We start from the raw sequence: 25661 nt of genomic DNA on the forward strand, positions 1-25661 counted from the left end.
ATTAAAATTAGATACTTAAGTAGAGCAAAAATTCATAATAAACAAAAGGAGACACGTTTTCTTATAAATAGAATCACTGGGTGCGGATAATGTACTGAAGTTCTTTCTTTGACCCTATGTGAGATAAGGAATATCACTGACTTGGATACTGAAGAATTGAATGTTACCATGTCAAATTGAAAATGATTAAATGATTTTTTAATCCAGTAATTAGATCCTAATTATTTTTATTATTATTATTTTTTTTTTTGAGAGAGAGTCTCTCACTGTCGCTTAGGCTATAGTGCAGTGGCGCGATCTTGGCTCACTGCACTCTCTGCCTCCCGGGTTCAAGCAATTCTCCTGCCTCAGCCTCCCGAGTAGCAGGAACTACAGGTGTGTGCCATCACGCCCAACTAATTTTTTTGTAATTTTAGTAAAGATGGGGTTTCACCATGTTGGCCAGGGTGGTCTCAATCACCTGACCTCATGATCCACCCGCCTTGGCCTCCCAAAGTGCTGGGATTACAGGTGTGAGCCACCGCGCCCGGCCATTAGAGCCTAATTTTACACAGAAAATTTTTATTAAACTAGCGTACATCTCTTTTATTTTTTTCATTTATTGGTAAGTAACCTCCTTTGATGACAGTGTATACTTTGTTCCATATATCAGATTTTAAAGTGTGTCATGTTTCACAAGCAAATATCTCATAATTTACCTCAGAATATTATAAATATTGAGTTATTTTCAAGTTATATTTTTTTAAAATAATTGATTTATGTATTTCTTTCAACTAGTCACCTCTATTTTTAGCACAATAATCTTTCCTGAATGGACTAATTTTTCACTAGAGACTTTTTTGTTACTTTAAAGATAGTACTTTCAGTTTTCTTAAATTGCCAACCAAGCCTAATTTTTAACAATTATTGCAGAGTATTTATATCCTGAATTAAATGAAGAGGTGAGATATTCATCTCTGTTCAGAATTTGAGTTTCCTTTTTTTCACAGCAGTATCCACCTATTTCAGAAAACATTTACTACTTTTTAACTAAGGTAATGAACTGAACTTACTCAACTTTGCAATCTACATTTCTCTGCTTAATTCAAAATGGGTTTCCATCATTATTTCCCCTGTTCTATATTCCATTCAATTCCAGAATTGTGATAATGATGTTCTCTCTTACAGAACTATTGTTCTACTTAATTGATGTTTGTTACATACTTGGACATCCTTGGATGGTAGATGATATTCTGGTGCCAAGCACATTATGATTTCATTAAAATTGATGCCTAGATGAAACACAATGCGGAAGGCAATAGCCTGGAAAGTGTTTTCTATCACCAATTGGAAATAATATATTTGTTTGGCAGCTTTCTAGGTACAGTGTAAGCAGGTGGTCACCAGCAAACTGATATCTAGAAGAGAAGTATTCCATTCACACAATTTAGATTTTAATTGAATTATTTACCAAGAATATAAATTCTGAGTTATTTTGCTAAGTGGATCAATCACTTCATATGAGGACAAATGAAAGCACATGAGAAAAAAATATAAAGCTTCAGATTAGATTTATGAGAAAATGCTTACTTTATAGAAGGAGTTTAGTGTAATGAAAGACCGTGGGAGCTTTTAGTCAAATAAGTTGAGCTTGAATCCAGGGCCCATCAGTGTTGAAGTTCCATGACACAGAGACTACATTTGTCTTGTTCACTGTTGTATTCTTGGCATATAAAACAATATTGAGCATAAACTAGTGGCTCAATAACTACTTTTAAATAAATAAATGAGTTCATGACCTTGAGTCAATCATGTCATAATGTTAATATTAATATGCTATGTCATAAATATTAATAAAATATACCATTACTCTAAAACCTTTTGATATAACGTCTCCATAAGATTTAAAATAAGCAAATCTACTAATGTAGATGAGGTTGCTTTTTGTTTTGATTCTCTCCTTTTAGCTTTTGAGGGTTTCTTTTATGTTTTAGTTTGCAGAGACTGGGTCTCACTATGTTGCCCAGGTTAGTCTCGAACTCCTGGGCTCAAGCAATCCTCTTGTCTCAGCCTCCATTAATACAGGGATTACAAGGGTGACCCACCATGCCCAGTCTCTCCTTTTAGTTTTAATTGAAGTTCAGAACCATCTACATCATGTTTCTAACACAACATTAAAAACCTGAAAGAATACAGATTAATTTAAAAACTGTTGATTATGAAATTATGAGACCCAGTAATAGTCATACTACAAAATGTTTAAAATATAGTAAAAGATAAAGAACACATTTTAAGATAAACTCTAACCAATCCCACTACATGAAGATAATAATAATTAAAATTTTAAATATATTTCTTTATTGTGGTATACATACATACACAAACACATGTACATACACATAGACATATACACTTGTATTCTGTGTTTTCACTTCATATTGTTCAACATTAAATATTCTGCAAAACACTATTTGCAGAGCTGCTAGACTTTGTATTACTATTAATTTAGAAATTAACAATTAACTGAATTAAACTGTCCAATGTTTGATTAAAATAAACAATAACTGTGTGACAAAATGCATGTTTTAAAAATTTTCATTGTTATTTATTTCCTTAACATATAACACTTAAGGAGAAATTGTTTAAAGAATATTACTAAAAATGTGAGACTCTTGATTGAAAGTATTAAATAACACTAAAGATTATGAGAATTACACTGCCACTAGCAGTTCATTTGTACATATGCTTACAGCTGATTTATGCATTTTTTTCTTTTTCTTTATTTAAATCTTTGTGGGTATGTAGGAGGCATATATATTTATGGGGTAAGACTAAGCATATTTTAGTGCAATGGAATAAAACTATAAATTAATACCGAGAAATATTGGAAACTATACAAATACGCAGGAATCATTTATTCAAAAATTATGTCTTATTTGCATAAATTTAAGGTATACAGGTGCAGTTTTTTTGCATGGACGTATTGCATAATGGTGAAATTTGGGATTTCAGTGTAACCATCATCCAAATATTGTACACTGGAACCATTACATTTCCATCTCATTTCCATCCTCCCTCCCCTCTGAGTCTTTGGTGTTTATTATTCCACGTTCTATGTCCATATATACACATTATTTAGCTCTCATTTGTAAATAAGGCCATGTGGTATTTGACTTTCTGTTTCTGAGTTGTCTCACTTAAGGGCCTCCAATTCACCCATGTTGCTGAAGAAGATCTGAGTCTTTTTAAAGATGAAATGGTATTCCATTGTGTGTATATACATACATATGTGTGTGTGTGTGTGTGTGTGTGTGTGTATCTATCTATCTATCTATCTATCTATGAGAGACAGTTTCTTTATCCAGTCACCTGTTGATGGACAATTAGGTTGATTCCATATCTTTGCTATTATCAACAATGCTGCAATAAATATATAAGAGCAGGTATTTTTAAGATATAATGATTTCTTTTTCTTTGGATAGATATCCAGTACAGCTAGTGCTCGACTTACGGCCACGATTGGTTCTGATAGACCGGTCATAACACGATTTGGTCGTAAGTTGAGTAGGCTATATGTACAGTACTGTGAAATGCTGTTTTAAAAATCTTTGTCATATTTTATCATAATTTTCTTTCATTATTGTTATATATCATAATTTTCTTTGTTCATTTTATGCCATTTGTATCATCTCTACACCATTTTGTTTCTTATTTTTACATTCGTCAGGTTTAAGTAAAACACTGCATTACCTGTACAACTGGTTTAATATTTGCAAAACATACAAAATTGCAAAATACAGGTGCATAAAAAATACAAAATACAGGTGTAAAAAATACCATAGGAAACATTTTCCCAATTGCAAAACATATCAAAATATATAAACATATACGAAACATTTTATTGGCCGCTGGTGCTTGGCTGCGGATCGTTGATGTCGTCATCTGAGGCAGCAGTTGGGGTTACCGGAGTTGGCTTTTTCATAAACAGTGAGCTTTGTCTGAATTGTATGTTTCCTTTTTTCTTCATAAATTTCACGATAGGGACGAAACACATCGTGCGCCATCCGTTCAATCCTTGCAAATCATTCGATGTTTGGGTCCATTGCTTCGAAATGTATAAGAAGTTTATTGGGAGGGGTTTGATGAAAAATATCCAAGACACAAAACACAAATTGCTGTACCGAGTCTGGGATAACAGTTGAAATGGTGCACGCGGAGATGGCAGTGCTGCCAGAAGCTGGTCCGCACTGTCATACGCCCAGCTGGGCAGCATTTGCACTGCCAGACGCGGAGCAGTTGTGGCTAGCGATTGTGGTCATAAAGTCGAATGATCGTAAATTGCATAGGTCGATCAACACCTCTAGTGGGATTGTTGGATTGAATGGTGGTTCTATTGTTGTGTCTTTGGGAAACTTACCTACTGTTTTTCATAGATGTTGTACTAATTTGATTTCTGCTAATAGTGTGTAAGCATTTCTTTTGCTCCACATCCTTGCCAACATCTGTTTTTTGTTGTTGTTAATAATAGTCATTCTGACTGGGGTAAGATGATATCTCATGATGGTTCTAATTCGTATTTCTGTAATAATTAATGATGTAGAGCATTTTTCATATGTTGGTTATTTGTATGTCTTTTGAAAATGTCTATTCATATTTTTTGCCAACTTTTCAATGGGGTTATTTGCATTTTTAATGCTGTTGTTTGAGATCCTTTTATAATATATTCTGGATATTAGTCCCCTGTAAGATGCATGGTTTACAAATGTTTTCTCCCATTCTGCAGGTCATCTCTTTCCTCTGTTGATTATTTATTTTGCTGTGCAGAAGCTTTTTAGTCTCATTAGTCTATTTTTGTTTTTGTTTCTTTGCTTTGAGGTCTTAGTCATAAATTATTTGCCTAGACCAATGTCCAGAAGAGTTTTCCTTAGATTTTCTTTTGGTATTTTCATAGTTTCAGGCCTATTGTGATGTATGTATCCATATTTTTACCGATTTTCTAGTATTGTGCTTGATGGTTTTCATTTGGTTTATAATCAATTAAATGAAAATATATATTAGAAGCTGTTTATGTAACAATAACATCAATTATTTTGTCTGCTATATATGTTCCCATATGGAGCAAAGGCTTTTAGGCAGAAACATGCCTGGTGTGGTGGAGAGACAAAATGGTGATGATTTGTGTGGCAATAAATGAAAATGGATGGTGTTAAGAGTTGATGTCTGTGGTGGGGCATTGACAGAATTATGGACCTTTCAAGGTAAAGTAAGATCATTCATATGAACTCAGAGTAAAATGGGGAGTTGTTAGAGGCTTTAGAGAGAAGTCACCAACATCAGGAAAATCAGGAAACTTTGAAGAATATGAATGAAGTCAAAGGGCACAAACAACAGTGACAAATGCTATAGTTGAGTCAAATATGATGATGATTTAACAACACTGAAGTCATGAACATGGTGTCTGTGTGGCAAAAGTCTAATTGGATTGGGCTTAAGAGAAGGTAAGATTAGAGCAGACGAGGATATAAAAGTCATTCAAAGATTTTGCAATAACATGGGAGCAAGAAAATGAAGAAAATGGGTTCAAGATAAAATGTATACTTTATATTCAGAATAAAAAATACAGCACACATGAAAGAGAATGAAAATGATGCAGCAGAGAAAATTGGATGAAACAGGTGTTAAGCTAAATGTGGACTGAGATGACTCTATACTTGTGTATTTGAGTACTTGCAGATGAACTGTAACCTAGCTTACTAGTCAAAGTTGAAAACCTAAATTAATACTATGCCTTGTAACAATCACTGAGTGTTGGCCAATCACAGCAGACATACTTTGACTTCTCATAAGCTGTTGACTGTTCAAGCTGTATTCAAATAAGGCAAATACTGAGCTGTCATCAATCTTGCATCTTCTGTGACTCACTTCTGATTCCTGTATATCACCTTACCTTTTTGTCTATAAATTTCTTCTGACCATGAGGCACCCCTGTAGTCTCTGTGAATCTGCTGTGATTCTGAGGGCTTCCTGATTCGTGAATCCTTCATTGCTATATTAAACTCCTTTAAATTTAATTGACTAAAATTTTTCTTTTATCAGATGGTCTCAGAAGTAGGATCCAAAGTGGAGCTTCTAGTAAACCCCATGAGTGCTGAGTGAACAGGCAAGATATCTGCAGGACCCACTTGTGTCCATTGATCTCTCAAAGTGGCTGGGGATTTGGGGTAAACTCCCTCTCAGATTTTAGAGCTCCAGGGATTTGTGCTTTGAGCTCTCTGAGTTTCTTTGAGCAAATTTCTGACCCAAACCAGGTTTGGAGTCACTACAGAAACTGAACTGGGTCTAGGAATGGATTTGATCTGGAAATTAACTGGATTGGATCCAGTTAAAGGCCTCTTACATCTGACTGGGTCAGAAAGGAACTTTTAATGTTGTCAATTTCGCCAATCTTATTTCTATAGACTTCGTAGTTTTTTATATCTTTCATTGCAAAGTCATCCCTAACTTTTTATGACTAAAATGTTTCCCTGTATTATTTTATTCTATAAGTTTTGCTTTTTACATTTATCTACCTGGATCATATTTTTTGATTAAAAAATTATAAAGGTAGGGGAAACTTTGTTTTAATTTCAATTTCAAAAATTAAAGATCTAATTAGGGATAATTAACATACTAATAATTTGTACCATAATAAAATTTATAGTATATTTTTCCATTTTTTTAAGTTTAATATCATTTAATACTATGTATTATTATTTACTTTTATAATGAAGTCCCGTACATATTTTGTTAGTTATTTTAGGTACTTATTGTCTTGTTAATACTGTAAATGGTATACATTATTTAAAAACTATTTAAATACCTGATTAAATGTACCAAACTAGAAATAGTACAATTAAGAAATATCCATATTTTTATCAAACACTACCTTTAAACAATTTAATTTCCCTTTTTCTTTTTTCCTGAATAGCTCCTAATACAGAAGCCATCACTTTCAGCAGCAGAAACAAATTTTAAATCAGGAATTATGTCTTGCTTTCAGATATTACAATATGGCAGAGTATAGTTCAATTTAAAATTTATATATCACTTTTAGTTCATGGATTTTGTATTTTCTTAGCTCAAGACTGACTTGTCTTGAAGACCTGGACCAAGAGAATATTCTTTCACTGTTACTTTCTTGTTTATTACTTTCCTAAACTCTCTATAACTTCTGGGTTTTTCTTTCTTCTCTAATGCGTGGGTGATGTCAAAGCAAAAATTGAACCAGTCCAAGCTAAACATGCAAGGAATACTATTCATGATATAGTGGAAACGGGCCAGAATTCAGTCTGAGCTCATCATTGCTAAAATAAAAGACTAGAAAATTTTTAAGAGTTGGAGTAGGGGAATCTTAGGTCACCTGTGCTTGCTAATTGACTTTACTCAAAGTAAAAGTAAATTTTCTCTTATCTTCATGATAGAAAGTAGTTTTGCAATCCAGAGTAAGGCTCACACTGACCTCAGGTTTATTCTCTCCCACAGAAACTGGAAGATTGAGATTACATTTCAAAGGGTAGCCCCCAGGTTCCTGAGAAAGACATTCTTGGGTTGTAAAAGTAGCAAGAGGATATTAATAAATTCTACATATTAAAGAATGGGGAAAACGTACAATTACAAGATTTCTAAAAGAAATGCTCTAAGTGAAGAGAAATTAGGGGCCAAAAGTCAAGAAAAATTCTGTGTCATGATTAGTCAAATGGAGGAAAATATTAAGGTCCTATTGGCCTGTGACTGTGCCTTTCTTACCATCTTTCCATATACCTTAACCAAAATACAGGTAACAGGAAAAATCCCCTTTTTATCTGTAAGTTTTTCTAATGATTTATTCTAGTATTTAGGAATGCAGTTGATTTGCAAATATTGACTTTTGTGTTACACTAGAAAACTTGTGAAACTCTTATATTAATTTAGTATATATTGTCTTAGTTGTTTGCAAGCAACTTTCTTGCCAGTAAATTGTGATAGTTCTGTTTCTGTCTGACTTCTTTTTTTTTCTTCATTTTTTACTTTCTGGGTTCACTAGGACCTCTCTATGATGGGTTCACCAGGACCCAAGAAATGATGGAAGGCATGCTTTTGTGCTTTCTGACTTCAAAGGGAATATTTCACCTTTGAGTATGAGATCTAATAAAAGTTTTGGGAAAATTCTGTTTGTCAGAAAAAGATAATGCTTTGATAGTACCATTTTAATAAGAAATTTTACCCAAGGATTTGATTTCCCTCTTTATAATGGGTTTGGAAATATAGTACTTACAACTTTAATGTGCACAAAGTTAGTGCTGTTTTTGTTCTGTATTTTTTCTTAGCCATTTATGCACTTATTATTCCAAGATGAGATAGACACCAGTTTTATTGTTGTTCGTTTTGTCTTTTTTTGTTGTTGTTTGAGACAGAGTCTTGTTCTGTTTTCCAGGCTAGAGTTTAGTGCTGCAGTCACAGCTCACTGCAGCCTCACACTCCTGGACCCAAGAAATCCTTTCATCTCAGCTTCCTAAGTAGCTGTGACCACAGGCACATCTCACCACAGCAGACTAATTTTTTAATTATTATTGTTTTTAGAGATGGGATATTCCTATGTTGCCCACGCTGGTCTCCAGCTCCTGGCCTCAAGTGATCCTCTGCCTTGGCCTCCCAAAATGTTCGTTTTACAAATGGGAGCCACTACACGAGGCCAAAGCTAGTACTTTTAAAATATCATTTTTACATTTACATATTTTATTTCATACTGCTGGAATTAATGTTGGTGAATGCTGTATCATAGGGAACTAGCAATTTTCCTGATTTGTGGTGTTATTTGATTTGTCTATAACATTCAGTGTTGTGCTAGGATTTGCTTCTCAGCATTATTTTTTATGATATAGTAATGATTATCATGGACTCTTGTGCCATAGTACTAGTTTCAAAATGCAACTTCTCTACCTTTGGCTATGTGTCCTTTGTGGGTACGTAATCACTTTCAGCCTTGTAAACTCATTTTGGCTTTGAAGATGGAGAAAGAGGACACATATCAAGGACTGTGGGCAGCCTCAAGAAGCTAAGAATAATGCCTCACTGACAGCCAGCAAGGAAGTGGTGACCTCAGCCTTACAACAATCAGAAAGTGAATTAAACCAACGAGCTAATTGAACTTGGAAGTTGATTCTTCCCCATAGTCTTCAGTAAGGACCATGGCCCTGGAACACCTAGATATTAGGGAATAAAAACAAAAACACCTTTGTTGAACATATTGACTATGGAAACTACAAAATAGTACATTTGTTTTCTTTTAAGTCAATACTGTTAAGGTAATTTGTTGGGGTAGCAATATAAAACTAAGACAAGGGCATTCATCAAATGATGGTTTTGCATATTAACTGAGTTCATTTATGTGAAACACTATGAATAGTACCTATCAGGTATTAAGGGATAAATAAACCCTGTTATTATTAGGCTAATCCCTATATCATCCCATTCAACCTAATCAGAACTTATTTATTATAACTTATAGTAGGTACTAATGTTTGCTATAAAACCCACTATCATATTATTATTTTCAATACATATTTGGATGCACTCACTTATTTATATTTCTCACCCTGTCAAAATTGGAAATGTTATTAGAAATGCTTTAAAATGTACACATTTGATTGTTCTTTCGAATTCCATTGATGAAAAACATAGTTCCTATAACTAATTATATAATATTTCTGTTTGTGCTCTGGAAGAATTAGTTTTGCTGTTTCTCTTACTCAATACATATTTATAACACTATAGATTATTTCAACTATTCCATATGCTTTAACTTTATTTTCAAGGATAAATATTATCCGTGGTTGCATCTCATTCTCTGTCCTGAATATTTATTATATATTGTTGTCACACTCTCAACATCATTTGTTTGTTTATTCATTTTGAAGGGAGAAGTCATTTATAGTGATATGATAGTAATATCAGCATAACTGGACAGATCATAATGTGAATATCTATAGACTGTGTCTTTCATTGTTAATTTTCCCCAGTGCAATGCAAACACATCAGTAGAATTCTGTATGCATGCAAACTAGAAATCTACATGCTATTAAACCCATTTTGAACAACTGTCATCAAGAAGTCTCAAATGTTTTGGCCTATTTTAAGCAATTCACAAAGTTATTTGTCACTCAACTTTTCCGTGCTTGTTTTTGATTTTCTCTTATTCTTCTGAAAATAATTGACTTTCATGCATCCTTTCATCTTTTTAAAAGCTCAAGGAGGGCCTTTAAAAGAAGCAGACTGGGGGGAAAAAAAGCCTCAAAGGGAAACTGAAGCACAATTAGAAACTGTGTCACAGAGCTGGGAGCTGCTGAAAAATAGGAAGTGTGCTAGGACTTCTAGATAGCAGCCTGGAATGGAGCATGACTTCTGTGGGAATATCTTAGAGTTGTAAGCAGCAATACATTCATTCACTAATCACAGCTTCCATCCCAGGACAAAAAAGTGTCTGCTGTTTAGTGCAGAGTTGAAGATATTGGACATCAACTTGGTTTGCCTTTGATTCCTTTCATTAAGACCTCTTTTTTATATAGTTGCACTCTTGTCTTAACATTCTTCCTATCTCTGAAATTAAAAAAAAGAGGAGAAACAGAATAGCTTCTGACTTTTACATTTTTTTTTTCTAGCTCAAAGAAAAGAATCAAAAGAATAAAGCAACTTTTTAACTTATCACACATACATCTTCCCATAAATTCTCGGATACTGAAATACAAGAAATAAATTTCACATAGACAATTTTAGAGAAAATTTGAGCATGCTTACCACTACCAACCACTAATTCCAAAAGAGATTGAATATCACTGTATTAAAAGCTTCACTCAAACAAACTTGAACACAGAGTTGATGCATAAGAGTCCAATTATTAACTCAAGAGGCAGTCCATTTCATTTCTTACAGGTAGGTATTTATAAGAACTGACTTATCAACCAAAACCTGCTGCTTGTTACTCCTCAGTACCTGGGGTTGGGGAGGGAGGATGTAGGCAATTTTATTATCTCTATTATTTACATAATTATTTGATTCACTTTAATGTCTGTCTCTACCACTGGACTAAAACTTCCACAAGAGTAGGGATTTTATTTTTCTGACTACTATTTTCAAAGCATTTAGAATTGATCTTTTTAAAGCATTTGGAACTGATCTTTTCTAATAAAAAGTGTTTCATAAGTATGAGGTTACTGAATTAACAAATAAAATATAACAGGTATATAATAGAGTGTGTCAGATGCTATCGATGAACCAGAACATTTGCTTGGGCCACCTGAGTTTATGGATAACTCTAAACAGTTACCACCATTCTTAACTAAGTTCTCTGTCTCCCTTTTCTGCCTAAGATCTTTTTCTTTTCTTTTTTTTTTTTTTTTTTTTTTTTTTTTTTTTTTTTTTTTTTTTTTTGAGATGGAGTCTCACTCCCTCACCTAGGATGGTGTGCATAGGTGTGATCTCGGCTCACTGCAACCTCCACCTCTCTGATTCAAGCAATTCTCCTGCCTCTGCCTCTGAGAAGCTGGGATGATCAGTGCCCATCACTATGACTCGCTTTGTGTGTATGTGTGTCTTTTTAGTAGAGATGGGGTTTTACCATGTTGGACAGGCTGGTCTTGAAATCCTGATCTTTGGTGATCAACCAGTCTTAGCCCCTGAAATAGCTGGGATTACAGGCATGAGCCACCGTGTTCAGCCCCTATTCTGCCTATGATATTTGCCCAGCACCAAGTGAGCTTACTCCTTCTGCCAGATGCAATGGCTGTAGTGTGGTAGAGTTGCCACCCACTGGGAGTTGCCCTCAACCATGCACTTAAGAGAGTTAGTAGAAAAACCTGCCCTCTAATAAAACTATCCTGGGGTCTGTTCCATGATATTTCCAGACAGCCCCAAGATCCCAGAGGATTTAGCTTCAGTTGACCTCAGGAGTAACTGGCTCATAAATACATTATTTATCAGCTTTTCTTTGTCCCACTTTCCCCACTTCCTTACTTGTGCTTCTTAGTTCTACCCTTAGGGGAACCCAAACTATGGACACATAAGTCATCAGTGATGATAGTTCCTCTGGAGAATGCTTATTATTATGTAAAGTTGAAGTTAATGAGCAATTGCTTAAGAATTAACTTTGCTTTTATATAGTTTTATGCCTGAATTAGAAAATAGAAATTGGAGTCAGCAAAATTATACACTAAAATGACTTCATTTCATCTATAATTAAATGGAAGTAAAAATAAATTTCAAATTAATTTTATAAAAACATATGTATTTATTCTTATGCTTTTATGTCAATGGCTATTACTCTGCTACTCATAGTTGTCCTTCTGGGCTTAAATTGGAAAATAAAATTCACTATAGGTATAATATATTAGATTATTTTATATTTGACAATAGTCTTCTCTGTAGCTTAGTCACTATAATTTTATAAAATGATGCGGTATCTTATTACATTTCAATATAAATGTTTAAAACATAGAAAAGTGAAATATTTAATCTTGTATAATTTCTAGCAAAAATAATTTTCAGGCTTTGTGTATAAATCTCTCAAATATGTTAAATATCATTTGTTTTCCAGTATATTTTTAACTACGTTTCATTTTTGAAGAACCTCCTCATGAAAAGATAAAGTTTAAAAATGAAAGCGAAGATTGGAATAGTGCATTTTATCTTTAAATGAAGTATTTCAAAACTGACATATGCATAACTTAGCAATGGTCTTTTTCATGTTGGTTCCTGGGGTGGGGGTAGGAAAGTATGAGTTGTGCAAAATAATGTCAGATGAGATCTATCCTTCCCATGATCAACAACATATTATTGACTAACCCATGAGATGAAAAAGTGAATAAAGAGAGATTCCACGTTAGATGACAGGATTCTGTTCTAATGTCTATGCATATGCTGTTTAGGAATGTAATATAAAAATCACTACGCCTTGGGTTTGTGAAAGAAAAATAAATCTTGGGGCCCCCAAATCACTAAGCTAAAAGGGAAAGTCAAGCTGGCAACTGCTTAGGGGAAACCTGTGTTTCATTTTATTCAAAATTATCCCTCTGCTCACTGAGATAAATGCATATCTGATTGCCTCCTTTGGAAAGGCTAATCAGAAACTCAAAAGAATGCAAACTTGTCTGTCACTACCTGTGACTTGAAAGCCCACTCCTTGCTTTGAGTTGTCCTGCCTTTTTGGATAAATCCAATGTTGGCTGATGTCTCATGTCTCCATAAAATGTATAAAGCCAAGCTGTGACATGACCACCTTGAGCACATGTGGCCAGAACCTCCTGAGTCTGTGTCACATGCATCCGTCCTCAGCCTTGGCAAAACAAACTTTCTAAATTAACTGAGATCTGTCTCAGATATTCAGAATTCACATACTGGTAACCACAAAAAGATTCTGAGTGGAGGTGCAACTGACTTTTGACAAATCTTCAACCAGTGCTTGGTACCAGCTTGAGCTATCTTTATGGCTCAAACCAATAGAACAATTTGCTGAGGCTTGGAAGCACCCTTGCCAGAGAATCCCTTATATCCCAACATTTGGACAACTCCTTTTATTAGAATTTTACTTGCCGCCAACTCAAGAAAGGCAAATTTTCCCGTGTCCATGATGATGAAAGACAGGTAACTCCTTTATGGACTTTGAGCTCTCTTCCAACAGGGAAGATGAATTTGAGTCTTTCCTCACTTATAGGATGGTAGAGAGCAGTCTTCAGCCTGAGATCCATCCCTAAGTAAGTAACTGAATTGGAGTTTGTCTTGGCTAAAGTTGAGATTAACAACCAGCTGGTCTTAATTTCTCTTTACCATTAGAGTGTTCAGTTACTGTATAAATTGTACTATTGTTTGTTTAGCTTAACTGTTTTATTGTTGTTGTTTGTTTCTGTTTTTATTGTCCTTTCAGTCTTTTTTCCATTGGGATTGATCAACCATCTCTGAGTTGATCAAATTCAAAAGGAAGTTCCAATTTACTGAGAACAAAGACTCTAAAGTAACTAAATCCCCATGATAAAATGTAAGAGGAAAGATTTTTTTTTAATTTTGATTACTTAAGGGGCTTTGTTTACATAACAAGGCCAACGTTTTGCTAGAGATGTTCCAGTACCATAGCGAAGGGTTCTGCCTTCTTATTCTCTACCATGACAACCTGAGCTTTGTTCTTAAATCAAGCTCTTTTTGGTTTGATACTTGGTACTTCTGAAATAGCAGAATTTTGTCCTAGCTAAAATTTCGTAATAAGATTTAAAGAGATATTTTTTAAAGGAGTTCAATGGTTAAAAGTCATGTTAATTAAAAGCCAACATCCAAATTTAACATCTCAAAGTACAGAGAGAAAAAGTCTGGTGGCGCTGGAGGGAGATTAAAGATGAATGTCAAATCAAACTTAAAATTAGAGAAATCTATCATAGGATTGTATGTGGAGATCAATTTTATTTAGATAGGTACTATCTGTCTTTCAATTGAATCTCTAAGCTCTGGGCAGAGCCCAAACTGAATTCTGTGTCTCCTAAAAGGTGGGATTATTATGAGATTAGACCATGTGATGCCTTTACAGTGCAGTTAATTTTTTTTTTAAACAAAGACATTTCTAAGTTCTTAAATTATACTCTTCCTCAAAAACCTCAAGAGAATCCTCTGTTGCAGTAACAAGCAGTTTAAGAGCTGAGATGAACTTATTTGTTTACATTCTTGGGGTTCTATAAGGAAAAACAGGTTACTCCCTGAAAAGGAGTCTGGTGCCTTCTCCATTTTCTTTAAGGAACTCCAGGCTATTATAAACAATTATAGGACCCTCATGCAGCAGAAGGTTCAAGAGAAAGAAGAGAAAGCAAAACAAAACCTTTTGCCCTCCTTTCCCCAAAAAATGTCCTGGAGATGGGGGGTGAACATAAAGGCCTTTTAAGTACAAACACACACAGGCACACATACCCACAAACATCTTGGATGTTGGCTTTTAATTAACCTGACTTTTAACCATTATCTCAATTTTAATATCTTCAAAAATTCAAGACTAGCAATTGAATCCTTTGAAATAACACTAGAATTCAAGAATTAAATTTTAATGCTCACATTTATACATAAACCTAGCTGTGTGTCTCAAAAGCAGTATCATTGAAATTAACTTAAAGAGGATATATATTATCAAGGAAAAGACTATACTTCATAATGTGAAAGATAAAATAATCATCAAGTAGCCATCATGCTAGTATTTCAATGAAGTCAAAAAGAATATTGAAGAAATCACTTACTTTGTGGTAAATACATAGAAAAGGCAAAAAACATTCCATAGACGTGATGAAATGTAAATAAAATGAAGGTGACAACCTTTTAAAAAAGAGGAGAAAATAGAAGATCAAACATCTTTTTGAAAATGCCTCCAATGAACTTTTATAAGTTTGCTTTTTGGAGCAGTTTTGATTTCACAGCAAAATTGGGGGAAGATACGGAGATTTCCCATACAACCCTCACTTCTACACATGCATAGCCTTCCTCATTATTAACATCCCCCAACAGAGTAATACATTTTGTTGCAATTCATGAAACTATGTTGACATATCATAATTACCAGAGGCTCATGGTACATAGGGTTCATTCTTATTGTACATTTTAATGAATGACATGTATCCACCATAATAGAATCATACAGTATATCCTCACTGTCCTGAAGATACTCTAGGTTTGGCCTACTCATTCCTTTCCCTGCTCAACCAACCTTTGGCAACCACCCATCTTTTTACTGTCTCCATAGTTTTGTCTTTTTCAAAATGTCATATATTTGAAATCAGACAGTATGTAGCTTTTTTCAGATTGACTTATTTCACTTGGTAATATGCACTTAAGATTATTTTCATTTCTTGATAGCTCATTTATGTTTAGTGCTGAATAACGTTCCATTGTCTGGATGTACCACAGTTTATTCATTCACCTACTGAAGGAAATCTGGGTTGCTTCCAAGTTTTGGCAATTATGAATAAAGCTGCTATAAACCTATGTGTACAGATATTTGTATGGACATAAGCCTCACACAAAGACTTGTATACATACAAGACCTGTGTTAACTCCTTTGGGTAGTTGCCAAGAACTGCAATTAATCAGCCATATGGTAAGAGTATTTTTAGTTTTGTAAGAAACTGCTATACTATACTGTTTTCCAAAGTAACTTACCTTGCTGCCTTCCCAACAGTATAAATAAGAGTTCCTGTTGCTCCTAATTCTCATTAGCATACGGTGTTGTCTGTATTTTGGATTTTGGCTATTCTTATAGGTGTGTAGTGGTATCTCATTGTAGTTTTAATTTGAATTTCCATGATGACGTATGATAGAGACCGCATTTTCATATGCTAATTTGCTATCTGTATATTGTCTTTGATGAAGTGGCTGTTAATATCTACAGCTCATTTTTTATTCTGGTCGTTTGCTACCTTAATGTTGAGTTTCAAGAGCTCTTTGTATTATATATTTTGGATAAAACTACCTTATTAGATATATCTTTTACAAAATTTTTTTTCTCATTTTGTGGCTTGTCTTCTCATACTCATGACATTGCCTTTTGCAGAACAGAAATTTATAATTTCAGTTAAGTCTACTTTATGAAGTATTTTTCCCCCCATGGGCCATGCCTTTGGCATTTCTTTACTTTTTATTAAAAAAATTGTGAATTGATGAGGATTATGCCTACATAAATAAATCTTCCTTCAGATATAAAGGGAAATAGAAAACCTGCAAATAGAACAAAGAGATTGTTTCCTTACTTTTGAGCCAGTATCTTCATACAATCTCGAATTTTTAGATGACTATCAAGTTACACAGAAGTTGTTTAGAAATGGCATCTGATACTCTTTCCTCTCAATCCAATAAGGATCAAAATAATGATAAAAAATTAACTTTGGAGTTGAAGTTATATATATGACAAAAAATTAATTAAATATATCCAAGGCATTATTTAATGGTGGAGAGAGAGGCATGGTAGAGAAAGGATTTTCTAAATATAAACAAAGGGGAAAAAAAGGAAAGTATTTTGTTAAAAATATGAGTTCAATAAATTGATTTTTACTAATGATAGTAAGTAGGAATGTTTTCAGGAAAGCAAGTTCAAAAGGTAAATGAGTCCAGGAAATTACAATACTATTTTTGTAAATAATTCTAGTTATATTTTCTAAATGTTTATAGAGAATTTTAAAAAGAACAAAAGAAGACCATCTAAACTCAGAGTTACATATTAATGTGACATTTATTTAAATCTGCTAGTATGAAAATAGGAAAAGAACAAGCAGGTCAAAATCAGTTCAAAGATATTATTTTTCATAGAATATAAATTAAGGAACATTTTAAAAAATATATCTTGCATTTACTAAGAGACAACAAAGTAAAGCACTAATACTTTATCGGAAACTAAATAAGTACGAATGATAGTAATTAATGTTTACAATTCTTTTTATATTTTAATTACATTTTATCTATTTTTCCATTGGTACTACATGAAACATGGAAAAACAAATCCTACTTTACCCCTACCCCTGTCTTCTCCTTTTTCTCCCAAGGACAACTATTATTGACAGTCCTTGGTGGTGCTTTTGAAGATACTCTCCAAGATATTGGAGACATATATATATATATATATATGCATATAATATGTATTACATTTATGCACATATATATGTTTATATAGCCAAAAACAGTCCACTATATACAATATTCTGTACATGGATTTATTTAATTAACATTGTTTTGAAATTTATGTATAAATATATGTGCAATTTATTCTTTTTAACAGCTGTGCCTGTAGACATACATGTACATAACTATGCATAGCTGTGTCATATTTAGATATTATCAAATCCCATATATTATTTCAAGTAACACAACTGCTATATCAGAGGGTAAGTGAAATACTAACTTGGATAAATATTTCTAACTGCATTATAGTTGAATTCCAAAAATCAAGTTAGTGCCTTTCTTTCCACTTCCTCTAAGACTATGATATCTAAATTTGGTTGCTGCCCAACCAAACTATGAAAAATGGCATCACATAATTTTAATGTGATTTTTTTAAATTGTGACTGAGATCAGTTTTATGTGTTTGAAACTATAAAAATTGATTTTAATTAAATTACCTGTTCATATTCTTTGTTTTTATATTGAACTAGTATATATATCATATTCATTTTTCAAATTTATTTGACAATTAGAGAATCTAGCCCTATTAATGTGATATGAATTGAAAATATTTTCTCACTTCTCTGTCATTTATGTTTATATTTTTTTCATGCAGGTATTTTAAATTTATTTAATCTTATTTTTACTTTTATGATATCTAAATATTGTTTCATATTTATTCATTCCAACATTATTAGAATATCATCCCATAGTTGTGAACTTTTATGATTTAATTTATCATCTTTAATTTTAGATAAATTCAGAAATTTGAAAATTTGAGGTTGATAAAATCGTAGAAGAGGTTTCAACTTTGCTTTCCTTTCTTTCTTTTCTTCTTTTTTTTTTTTGAGACAGAGTCTCACTCTGTCACCCTGCTGCAGTGCAGTAGCGCGATCTCTGCTCATTGCAACCTCTGCCAATCGGGTTCAAGTGATACCTCTGCCTCAGCCTCCCAAGTAGCTGGGACTACAGGCGTGCACCACCACATCTGGCTAATTATTTTTTGTACTTTAGTAGAGACAGGGTTTCACTGTGTTGGCCAGGATGGTCTCGAGCTCCTGTCCTCATGATCCTCCTGCTTGGCCTCCCAAAGTGCTGGGATTACAGGCGTGAGCCACTACGCCTGGTCTCAACTTTGCATTTTATACACATAATCCTGTTGTCCCAACATCATCCATTAAATAATTTTTTCCCAGCTGATAAAATATATAAAGTTCAAGAGTATATTTCTCTCTACACTTTCTATCAGTCAATTCACCGATAAAACATTTTTAACATATTGTAATTTCAGAATCTACTTTATATTCAACTTTAGTAAAGCCTAGTAAGTTTTATTCCTTTATTGAAGTTTATTTACTGACTTAAATTTTTGTTTCTCAGATTCTGAAACCAAAAATAGTTTTTAGTAATTTATTTGATCACAGGAACTTTACATGAAATTTTAGGAAAAACTAAATTATATTATATTGAGCAGTCTTGTCAAAAATGACATGTTTAATATATATGTTTACATAATTTGTGTCCCAGAATATGATTTTTCTTCCCTTTTCTTTTTTTTTTTTTTTTTTTTTGACTCGTACCTTTACATGCAATTGCAGGAAATAATATACAGGAAATCTTGCACCATTCACCCATTTCCCTGATGATAGATTGGAAAACTATAGTATGATATGACAACCAGGATATTGACACTGATAAAATCAACTTACTTAGATTTCTCTAGTTTCATCTGGAGTGTGTGTACACATATTAAGTTGTATAGAAGCTTTTCACCTGAGACTGCTGCTACAGTCACTGCAGTCGAAATAATAAACAGCTCTAACAGTAACACTCCTCCTGCTTTTATCCTGTACCTAGCTTTCTCCTACCACATTTCCCATCTCTAATTCCAAGCAACCACTAACCTGTCCTCCATTTCTAAAATTCTGTCATATCAAAAATGTTATAAAATACAGTCATGCTGTATACAGGCATATTTAAGAGAGATTGTGGGGTTTGATCTCAGAGCACTGCAATAAAGCAGATATCATTATAAACCAAGTCACTTGAAATTCTTGGTTTCCTAATGTCTATAAAAGTTATGTTTACATAATACTGCAGTCTGTTATGTGTGTAACAGCGTTATGTCTAAAAAAAAATGTATATAACTTAATTCAAAATACTTTCTTGCTACATAATGCTAACCATTATCTGAGCCTTTAGCAATTTGTAATCCTTTTGGTGGTAGAGAGTTTTGTCTTTATATTGGTGGCTGCTGACTGATCAGGTTGGTGTTTACTGAAGTTTCCTTTGGCTGCAACAATTTCTTAAGACAACAATGAAGTTTGCTTTATCAATTGACTCCTCCTTTCAAGAAAATTTCTCTTTAGCATGTAATTCTGTTTGATAGACTTTTACCCACAGTAGAACTTTCAAAATTGGAATCGATCTTCTCAAACCTTGGCACTGTTTTATCAACTATATATGTATAATGTTCTAAACTGTTTGTTGTCATTTCAAAACTCTTCACAGCACCTTCACCAGGAGTAGTCTATCTCAAGAAACCACTCACTTTGCTCATCTGTAAAAAGCAACTCCTTACCTATTTAAGTTTTATCATGAGATAGCAGCAATTCAGTCACATCTTCAACCTCCACTTCCAATTCTACCTTTCTTGTTATTTCCATGATAGCTTCAGTTATTTCCTCCACTGAAATAATGAACCACAGTTACTCATGCATGTCAAAACCACAAAGTTACCCATGAAAGTTAAAATCAACTTCTTTCAAATTTCTGTTAAAGTTGTTTTGTTAACCTTCTTTCATGGATCATGAATGGTCTTAATGGCATCTAATGTGGTAAAACTTGTCCAGAAAATTTTGCTGAGTCCCATCAGAGAAATCACTATGTATGGCAGCCATAGTCATACAAGATCTATTTCTTAAATAATAACACTTGAAAGTTGAAATTCTTCCTTGATTCGTGGGCTGCAGAATAGCTGCATTAGCGGGCATGAGAACAATAGTATTATTCTTATACATCACCATCAAAGTTCTTGGGTGACCAGGTACATTGCCAATGAGCAGTAATATTTTAGAAGGAATCCTTTTTCTGAGCAGTTTCAGAATATCATAAGCTCACTGTTGAGCTTATGATATTCAGTAAACCTATGCTGTAAACAGATGTGCTGCCATCCAGTCTTTTTTGTTACATTTATAGCACCCAGACAGAGTAGATTTAGCATAATGCTCAAAGGCCTTAGGATTTCCAGACTGATACCTGAGCATTGGCTTTAACTTAAAGTCACCAACTGTGTTTGCCCTTAACAAGAGAGTTAGCTGTGCTTTGAAGTTTTGACACCAGGCACTGACTTCTCTCTAGCTATGAAAGTCCTGGATGGTATCTTCTTGCAACAGTTGTCTGTTTCATTTACATGGGAAATCTGTTGTTTAGTGTAGCTAACTAAATTAATGATTTTACCTATACCTTCTAAATAAGTTGCTGCAGCTACTCCATCAGGACTTGCTGCTTCACTTTTCACTTTTATGTTATAATTTTTTACTTTTATAACAATAAGTCTTTCCTTAAACCTCATGAACCGACCTCTGATAATTTCCAACTTTTCTTCTGCAGCTTCTTTACCTCTCACAATCTTTATAGCATGAAAGTCTGTTAAGGTCTTACTCTAGCCTTGTTTTGGCTTAAGGGAATAGGTTTGATCTATCCACATTACCTAATCTTTCTTTATATCAGTTTCACTTTCTTATCATACATGTGTTCACCTTTGAATAGTACTTTTAATTTTCTTTGTATTCACATCTTGGCTAACTGTTTGGTACAAAAAGTCTAGCTTTTGGCCTATCTTGGCTTTCAACAAACTTTCCTCATTAAGCTTAATCATTTCTAGCTTTTGTTTTCAAGTAAGAGATGTTCAACTCTTCCTTTCATTTGAACACATAGGGGCCATTGTGGTATTGTTAGTTGGCCTAATTTTAGTATTATTGTGTTTCAGGGAATAGGAAGGCCTGAGTAAAGGGAAGGAGATTGGAGAAGACATGATAGGCAGAGGAGCGAGAATGCACATCACATTTACCAATAAAGTTTGACATCTTATATTGTTACAGTTTATGGCACCACCAAACAATTACAATAGTAACATCAAAAGTCACAAATCACAGATCACTGTAACAGATATAATACAGAAAAAGTTTGACATATTGGGAGAATTACCAAAATGTAACACACAGGAAGTGAGCACATGCAATCAGAAAAATGGTGCCAAATAGACACTCAATACAGGGTTGCCACAAACCTTCAAATTGTAAAAAATGCAATAACAGTGAAGCACAACTAAGGTAAAAATAAATGAAGTATGCCCTTAATACATTTGAGGATGTTTTTTCTTAATTTTTACTTATCATAATTGCCTGGAAATTAACCTATGTTGTTTTGTGTATCAATAGTTCATTCCTTTTTATTGCTGAGCAGTGCTCCATGATATGCATATGCCATATTGACCCATTGTAGGAAATCTGAGGTGACGAAACTTTTGATTGTTACAAATAAACATTTTATGATCATTCAGGTACAGATTGTTATGAGAACATAAATTTTCATTTCTCTGGGATAAATGCCCAGGACTGAAATTACTGGGTTATGTAGTAGTGCTATGTTTAGGTTAGTTTATTAATAGAAACCATGAAACAGTTTTCCAGAGTAGCTGCATTACTTTTCATTCCCACTACAAATGTATGAGTGAGCCAATTTCTCTGTATTCTCACCAGCATTTGGCATTGCAACTATTTAAAATTTTAGTCATTCTGAAAGGTATATGTGATGTTGTGAATTTAATTTGAATTTTCCTAGCGGATAATGCTATCGAACATCTTTTCCTGTATTTATTTGGGTTTGCATATCTTCTTTGGTAAATTTCTGCTGCTATCTGTGTTTATTTTTGAATTAAATTGTTTGTTATTTGTTGTATTTTGAAAATTCTTTTTATCTAGCTTAGATGGCAGTTCTTTGTCAGGTATGAGGCTTGCAAATATTTTCTCTTAGTCTGCATCTTTTCTTTTAGTCTTCTTCACATGCGATTTCACAAAGTAAAACATTTTAATGTTGAATATGTCTAATTTAGTAAATTTACCTTTTTATGGATTATGCTTTTGGTTTCAAGTCCAAGGACTTCGTTTCTAGACATCAGTCCCAAAGATTTTCTCTTGTGTTTATTCCTATTAATTTGATAGGTTTACATTTAGTCAGTAATCCCATTTGAGTTAATTTTTGTATAAGATGTGACATTTAAGTTCAGGTCACTTTATTTTCATTTTTCTTTATTGATGTCCAGTTTCTTCAGCACCATTTCTGGAAAGAACATTCTTCCTCCATTGAAATACTTTTGCTCCTTTGTCAATAATCAATTGGGATATTAGGGTGGGTCTATTTTTGTTTCTATTTTCCGTTCCATTGATCTGTGTGTCTACCTCTGGCAATAATATTATGACTGTAACTACACAGTAAAAGTTAATTTCCGGTAGAATAATATCTTCCATTTTATTCTTCTTTGTCATGATTGTTTGGACTATTTTAGAATCTATACCCTTTTTATATATGTGTTAGAAGAAACAGCTTAAAAACAGACTGCAGGGGTTTCAATAAAAGTTGCATTAAACCTAAAGACTAGTTTGGGGAAAAGGGATATCTTCAATGTGTTGAATCTTTGAATCCATGAATATAACATGTCTTTATTTATTTATGTCTTTGATTTCTTTCATCAGGATTTTGTAATTTTAAACACATAGATCCTGTACAGATTTTGTTGTGTCTACTTAAATATTTACTTTTTTGGAACAATTATAAATGATATTGTGTTTTTTATTTTAGTTTCTGTGTATTCATACCTATACAAAAAATCTTACTATATTAAAAGTAATTGAAACCACACAAAGCATGTTCTCTTATCAAAAAGAAACTAAACTCAATAATCAAAAGACAAGAAGAAAATTTCTAAATAAAATGAAAGGAAACAACACACTTTTAAAAAGGAAATCTCTAAAAAGTTTTATTAAATATTTAAATGAATACAAATTCAATTGTGAGACACTGTTTAAGCAGTTCTGAGAAGAAAATTTATAATATTAAATGTCTACATTGGAAATGAGCCAGCAATCCCTTCTTCTAGGTATATTTTCCAAAGGAAATAAAATCATCACCTTGTAAAGACATCTATATTCCCATGTTCGCTGCAGCATTATTCACAATAGCCAACGTATGAAAACAAGCTAAGTATCCATTCAACAGATAAATGAATAAGACTGTGATATATATGTCTTAAGGCTAATTAATATTCATTATTACATATATAAATACACATATGTAATGAAATATTATATATAAAACACACACACACACACACACACACACACACACACATATATATATACACATGTACACAGACGATGTATTTTTATTTAGCCTTTAAAAAGAAGCAGATAGTATCATTTGCCACAACATTGAAAAAACTGGAGGACATTATACTGAGTGAAATAAGCCAGACACAGAAAGAAAAGTATTACATTATCTCACCTATATGTGAAATGTTTTTTAAAAAGTCAAATATATAGTAATGGAGAATAAAACAGTGGTTACCAGGGATGGGATAGGAGAAAGGATATGTGGAGATATAGTCAAAGTATACAAAATATAATATATTTCTGATGAGTAAGTCTAAATATCTAATGTACAACATAAGAATTATAGATAGTAATAGGGGATTGTGTTCAGGACTTTTGCTAAATTAGTAGATTATGGGTGTTCTTTCCATCAGGAAAAATTGAGTAGCTATTTCAGATGATGAATATGTTCATTTGTTTCACTATTGTAACCAGTTTACTATATGTATCTATCATAACATTATGTTGTTTACCTTAATTATACAAATTAAAATTTGTTTTACAAAATAAATAAGAAAATATTTCAAATCAGTAACCTACATTTCTACCTCAAAATACTAGAAAAGGAAGCAAGCAGAGGAAAGGAAATAATAAACACGAAAACAGAAAATTAATGTAATTAAAAAAATACAGAAAATTACCTAAACAGAATCTTATTCTTCAAAATATTACTAAAATTGACAAACAAGAAAGACTGAGAAAAAAGGAAGATAGATCACTAATATCAGGAATTAAAAAGGAAATATTACCATAAATCCTGCAGCCATTATAAAGAGAGTAAGGAACTGCTATAGATGCATTATGCTCATACATTTGACAACTTAGATGATATGAACAAATTCCTTGACATTTACAAGTTAATTGTTGGGCTTGCCATTCTATCCTGTATGACCTTCCTACTCATTATCCCCTGTATCACTGACTTTAAACTCACTCATATGAGGCCATCCATCCTATGGTACTTCACCTGTACTTCAAGATCAAGTCAGCAACTCATTCTTCCCTGGAAGCCATTCACACATTTAAATTGCCAAGGTAAGGTCACCATCACGTATCTTCCCAAGCTGGGATATTCCACCAGTTTGCTCTCAAAAATGAAATATGTCTATGACTCCTTTATATGTGGTTGGAAATTCCAGAGATTACTGCTATTTTCCCAAATTAGAGTCTGAAATGTTTTACTCTCATTTTCCTGCACAGTCTGTGAGCCTCTACCACTAATGTTTTATTTCTTAAGCTGGATTATGACTGCACAGTGTTTCTTGTATATTTTCTTTACATTTATATACTTTTATATTCATAAAATATCAATTAAAACATTTAGACCCAGTCATTTATGAGTGGTCTGTTTGTCAAATTTGTTTCTTCTATGAAGCAAATATCTTTAAACTTTTCTATCTCCTCTGAGGTCAGTTTGGAAATTTTTAGTTTCCTCAAAGATTATCTATTCCACACCGCATGTTCTCACTCATAGGCGGGTGTTGAACGATGAGAGCACATGGACAAAGGGAGGGGAGCACTACACACTGGGGTCAGTTGGGGGGACATAGGGGAGGGACGGTGGGG

At 33.3% G+C, this 25661-nt stretch overlaps 1 protein-coding gene across 1 annotated transcript in view; it reads left to right on the top strand.

The window, feature by feature from the left end:
• Positions 1 to 4197: 4197 nt before the first annotated feature.
• The window catches only part of LOC119468839, a 121839-nt gene continuing 100375 nt past the window's right edge, over positions 4198 to 25661 (top strand). Inside the window, exon 1 of the mRNA XM_037733224.1 lies at positions 4198 to 4350. Within this exon, the coding sequence (XP_037589152.1) occupies positions 4198 to 4350 (153 nt within the window). The remainder of the gene's footprint in view (positions 4351 to 25661) is intronic.

This window comes from Cebus imitator, unplaced genomic scaffold, assembly GCF_001604975.1.
Source record: "Cebus imitator isolate Cc_AM_T3 unplaced genomic scaffold, Cebus_imitator-1.0 Scaffold502, whole genome shotgun sequence".
Lineage (NCBI taxonomy): Eukaryota > Metazoa > Chordata > Mammalia > Primates > Cebidae > Cebus > Cebus imitator.